The 6000-nt window shown below is 46.3% G+C and overlaps 1 protein-coding gene across 5 annotated transcripts in view; it reads left to right on the top strand.

The window, feature by feature from the left end:
* The window catches only part of LOC306930565 (spectrin beta chain, non-erythrocytic 1-like), a 141836-nt gene that overhangs the window by 47146 nt on the left and 88690 nt on the right, over nucleotides 1-6000 (top strand). For 2 of the 5 annotated variants that reach the window (XM_079511591.1, XM_079511592.1), the window contains exon 1: nucleotides 4326-4748. The exons of 2 other annotated variants lie outside the window; for them this stretch is intronic. In XM_079511591.1, the coding sequence (XP_079367717.1) occupies nucleotides 4526-4748 (223 nt within the window). In that variant the 5' untranslated portion in view covers nucleotides 4326-4525. Of the gene's footprint in view, nucleotides 1-4325; nucleotides 4749-6000 lie in introns of those variants that run through there. One more of the 5 variants, XM_079511590.1, reaches the window with a different exon arrangement.

The following is a 6000-nucleotide window of genomic DNA, read 5'->3' as shown; positions in this document are numbered from 1 at the left end:
GTGTTCGGTGTTTAGAGAAGTTATTAAATAATGACATCAGGAAATGACAGTTTTCTACCTGCTTTGAGGCAGGAGTCCAGAGAAGAAGGGAATATATAACCTCATTGTCAGCTCAGCAGTGGCTGGCAAACTGTGTTCTGCTGGATCGGACTAGTGAAGAAACACGGGAAACAAGGTTGGATATGAACAGTTGATTCCCATGTAAGACGGGATGTGGGGGGTGAAACATGGGGGGGAGGTGTGAGGGGGTGAGACATGGGTGTGTGGTTGGTTGGTATGAATGGTGCGTGTGCTATGACGACAGGGGTGGCCCTGGGGGGGTGGACGAACCACGAGGAGACCTTATGATATGATGGAGAACACATCAGGGCTCTCATGACCCCACAGACCACACAGACTGGAGATATAATAAACAAACACACACAAACAAGGGGCTGTTTTCCTCTCTGTCGGGCGGAACCGCATACTGTGTATGTCCAGAACTTTAACTTCTCAGGATTCAAATTCGAAGACACCAAAAGTAGGAGATCTACAAGCTTGAAACACGCCGCTTCGCGCCGCGTTTCGACCTTGTAGATCTGCTACTTTTGATGCTTTTGTGTGACGCTGTTGTACGACCAAGTAGGACGTTAATTTTCAGAAAACAAAAACACAGGAGAGCCCCGAACTGAGCTCATTCATGCTTCCTTCACTGCGTGAGGAGTGAGCGGGCTGCTTCTTATATCCGTATACACCTCGAAATGAACCGGCCTCCACATTATCAGATCCATTTATCTCTGATTCTTTTCCCAAATTGTGTTTGGTCAAATCAAGCCTTATTCAACGGCCCATGACTAAAGAACCGCTGATTAATCGGTTGCAAATTGTATTTTCCGGGTGAAAGACGAGATGATCGTCCTCCCCTCCATACATACAGCCTTTGTTTAAATCTTGTTCACGGTCCCTAAAATAAGATGAAAACACTGAAGAATGGCAGAAGAATTCATTAATACTTGGCAGTTAATGTGTCAACTATGACATTATGTGGATCTCGGGATCCACTTAGAAACCGCCTGCTTGTGACATCAGTCATCGATGACACGTCTATGGCATCATTATCTAATCTGTGATGCATGCTGTATGTACAGTATGCAGTGTGGCGATCACAGCCCCGTATTTAGGCTTCTATTATTAAATTACATTTACATATTTCAAAAAAATAAATGTAAAACATGGTAAATAATTGAACAGAGGTACTTTTGTGGCCTGCTGTGAGAACGCATTAAGAATGTGTTGTTGATCGCTCCTGCGGTTGGAGAGATTAGCTCCAGACACGCACACACAAGTACACGCACGCGCACACACACACACACACACACACACACACACACACACACACACACACACACACACACACACACACACACACACACACACACACACACACACACACACACACACACACACCGCAAGCTATGTCTTGGTAATCACTTTTCTAGTCCAACAGCTGTTACAGATTGTTTGTGACCGTTGTCGTGGTTACGAGCAGTGTTAACAGGCCTTGAACATTGTTTCAGAATGATCCGTTTTGATCAGTGATCAAACTAGACGGTATCCTTCTGTACAACATCTACTTTATCAACACATTGATAATTAGGCCTAATGTTGGCGTCGATGACGACGTCAGGCCCAGGAAATAATTCCCCATTCATTTTTCTCATAGACGTTTCAGAAAGTATTTATTTAAAGACCTTTAAAGCCTCGAACAAAGACAACTTGACAATAAACACAATCTTTTGGGCCGAACAAATAATTAGTAAGACAAAAAATCACACCCGTGTGAAGTGAGGGGCGCTAATATATTAAAGTCTAACTCATGTTGATTAGGTGATGTAATGGTGATGTAAAACAAACGGTGCAAACACAAACATTAAACGCCATTAACAATAAAGAAACAATATGACGCAATGAGCACATTATGGCGTAAATTGTCGTAAATAATAATTGTGGTAAATAAACGTGTTTACTAAACAAACATTGAACTAAAGACAAACAATACACCTGTATAAGGGCATGGTACAACACTTCTTTTGTTGTTTTTCTTCTTTCTAATTATTTGTTCGGCCCAAAAAATTGTGTTTGTTGTCATGATTTGTCACGATCCGAGTTGGCTTTGTCTGAGGCTCACAGATCTTTAAATAAATTATTTTTGAAATGACTATGGGGAAAATGCATGGGGAATTATTTCCTGGGCCTGTCATCGTCATGAAAGGGGGTGGGCTCCCATTGTTTATATTGTGTTTAGTTTCCAAGATGGCCGCAGCACCAGGCGGGGGTGGGGCGGAGGTGAGCGGGTGGGGTCGACATATGCCCTTACTGGGCTGCATTCACAAATTCAAGACACCTGTCTTGGTCTGTCTTGTGTCTGTGTTTAAAGGCTGCTCCCAATGCATTTCCAATGGAAGCCCATATGGTTTGACCAAACATTTAGTTTGATGGGGGAGGGGGGGGCAGAACACATCCATCAAAGCTGTGTTCAGACACAAGTCAGGTGTCGGACACAAGGCAAGTTTCTTGAATGCAGCTCAGTAAGGGCATTATGTCGACCCCGCCCGCTCACCTCCGCCCCACCCCCTCCTGGTGCTGTGGCCATCTTGGAAACTAAACACAATATAAACAATGGGAGAAGGGTGGGGCCGAGAAAGGCCCTAATTGATTCATAAATGGTAGGTTTGATTCTAGACCAGTGTAGATGAGAGAGCAAATGGTAACGTGGATTTTTAACTGCTGGAATTAGTTTGAATTTTTGGAATTCTTTATTCTTTCATAAAAACATTATGGGTCACAGACTCACGACTCGAGTAAAAACCCCATTTTATTTTCCTACATAGAAAAATTTAGGAATAATAATAACGGAAAACGGTCTCACATGAACGATGGTATGCATAGCAAACAATAACAAAAATCACACCCGTGTGACGTGAGGGGCGCTCTTATCATCATACATGTAACATGTCGATTTGCTCGTCCACACATGACGTACATTCTCCTTTCATTGTCAATGGCAAATGTGGACAAAAAGCGCCCCTCAAAAACATGTTTAGGTTGTAATATTTGCAATGTTTCTGAGTGTTTGCTTCCCTTTCTACACTCTCACAGTAACAATACAAAAAAAAAACACTCAGGATCTTAAACTGTGCGCCTTTTGTCTGGAAGTGCAAAAAGAACAGCATTTTTCTGCCTCCCACTGCTCTGCGTGTGTGTGTGTGTGTGTGTGTGTGTGTGTGTGTGTGTGTGTGTCAGGAAAGGACCATCATGGTGATGTCCGGGATGTTTGGACGTCCTGTTTATGACGGATGGTTCGGTCTGTCTCGACCTCCCCCCTCCCCACTCCCCCCTTGTCCTGGTGTGGACTTGGTTCAGTCCATTCCCTCCTCCGCTCTACATTTCCTCCCTCTCTCTCTCTTGCTTCTCCTGCTGCCCCGCCCGTTATGCTAATGAGGCTGTGACATCACCGCTGTGAATGGATAGGCTGTGTGTGGTTAGGCTGAGGGGAGGTGTGGTTTCCATGCTGCTTGCCCCTCCCCCCCGCCACACGGCTCCCGTGTGTGTGTGTGTGTGTGTGTGTGTTTGTGTGTGTGTGTGTGTGTGTGTGTGTGTGTGTGTAATGAAAGGTGTATAGTGTCTGCCAGACATTCGACACACGGCGGGGAGCTTGCGCATGCACGCACACACACACACACACACACACACACACACACACACACACACACACACACACACACACACACACACACACACACACACACACACACACACTGCTTTCACTCTCTCTCTCTCTCTCTCTGTGTCCCAGAGCTCATTTCTCTTCCTCGGGGCTGACGCGCTCACTCGGACCGTTTCCCTCTCTCTCTCTCTCTCCACCTTTTCATTGTCTGGAACGCGCAGAGCGTGCTCTGTGACAGCAGGAAATGTGAGGGGACGACCACCGCGGGCCAAGGAGAAGGGCGAGAGATAACGTAGATGGATGGATGGATGAGGGAGGGAGAGAGAGAGAGAGAAGCATGATGCTGCGGCTGTGTGCTGCTGAGTAAGTGAATTCACTGTTACTAGAGAGAGAGAGGTAGAGAGAGAGGGAGACTCCTACACGTCTCTTGTACATTCTGTCGTCTTGGGGACCAGGCAGGGAGAGAGAGAGAGGCAGGGAGAGAGACAGAGAGAGGCAGGGAGAGAGGGAGTGTGTTTGTTGGTTTGCGCTGCAGCCCAGCGTTGATCTTGGAAGCTCTCCCCATGCTGCTGCCTTCTTGCAGAGGAACAGAGCTGATCTGATCTGCTTGGAGATTCCTGGTCCTTCTCTTCTCTTCTGGGAAGGAACGGCCGGGCAGCCCCGGAGGAGGGAGGAACCCCTGCTCCGTTGTGTACCGGAGAACTTTTTCTAATCGTGAGGACTCTATGAGATCCCACACGGGTCTGTGTTGAACCCGCTACTCCTGGTTCCTGTGGGGTTTTGTTCTTTTGAGGGAGGATCTATTCTTTTCATTTCATCATGGATCTTCAAACCGCCACCGCTGGCCTGCCGGGGCCCCTGTCCCCCGGGCTTCCCCTCTCGTCCCCGGGGTCCGACTACCACCCCGGGGGTTCCCCGTCGTCCCCGTCCCACCACAGCCCCGGCCGAGGCCACAGCCCCAGTAGGAGCCCTGTGCGAGGGGCCAGCCCGGGGCCCGCGTTCAACTACAACATGCTGGAAGGGCGGTTCAAACAGCTGCAAGGTAAGACGGGACAGACAGACAGATACAGACGGACAGACAGTTACAGACAGTTGCAGACAGATGTTTACTTCACAAGCTTGGAGCCGGTTTGGTGCTCACATTCTTTGAGAGTTCTTGTTTTGTTTTACCGTCCTCTACGGCCTTTACGGCGGGACATTTTAAACACACTTCTCCACCCGGGTGCATGTCGTGATGAAAACCCACGCCCTTGTGACAAAGTTTTCTAAACTCTTCCAAAATGTTCTATATAGACATTTCTAAACATTTTGTTCTCTAAATATGTCTGTTAACACAGCGAGAGAAGGTGTAGTTTTCATTTGTTTTGACAAAGACCTCTGTAGCAGCTTCTTGCTGTAGTGGACCTGACAAAGACCTATGTAGTGTAGCAGCTTCTTGCTGTAGTGTCGGATGTCGGACACAGGATGAAGGTCTTTCCGTTGGAGCTTTTCTTAGATATTTTCAAATCTTTTCAGTATTCTGTGTTTATTTTGTTTATATTTATTGCAGCTATGGGTTGAGATCGAGGTTGATTCCATCATTTAGATAAAGAAAACCTGCTTTAATTACTAAATGGTCCTTGTGAGTTGTGACCTGTCCTTCTCAAGCTGTACATCATGTTACACTGAAGCTAGGCTGCTCTCAGAGATGCAATGCTTAAAGTTTTTGGTGTGTGTGTCTGTGCCCGTGTGTGCGTGCGTGCGTGCGCGCGCGTGCATGCATGTGTGTGTGTGTGTGTCTGGAGCTAATCTCACAAACCGCAGGACAGATGAGCAACACATTTGTTATGCGTGCTCCCAGCAGGCCACAGAAACACCTCCATTCATTTAGTTTCTACATATCGGCGCTGTCGAGCAGAAACCTCTTATCTCCGCGTTCTAACTTCTAGTTTGTGTGGTTTTTCTTTCCGTAAAGCAACGCCCTACTCGATCACACTGCATCACACACAAGTATAGCAGATCTACAAGCTCGAAACGCGTCTCGAAGTCACGTGTTCTGAGCTTGTATATCTGCTACTTTTCATGCTTTTGAATTTTAATCCTGTAAAGTAACAGTTTTGAACATAGGGTGTTCCACCCCCGACAGACGATTATGTTTTATACTTTTTGAAATATTTGAATACAACTGTTAAAGATTAGATAATGATGTCATAGATGTGTCAGTCATGGATGACTGATGTCACAAGCAGGACCCTGAGATCCACATATTGTCCATAGTTAGTCAGGAAAACATCTGTATGGTAAGATTGTGTTAT

Source organism: Electrona antarctica, assembly GCF_951216825.1.
Source record: "Electrona antarctica genome assembly, chromosome: 10".
Lineage (NCBI taxonomy): Eukaryota > Metazoa > Chordata > Actinopteri > Myctophiformes > Myctophidae > Electrona > Electrona antarctica.
This window is presented reverse-complemented; position numbering and strand designations above follow the sequence as displayed.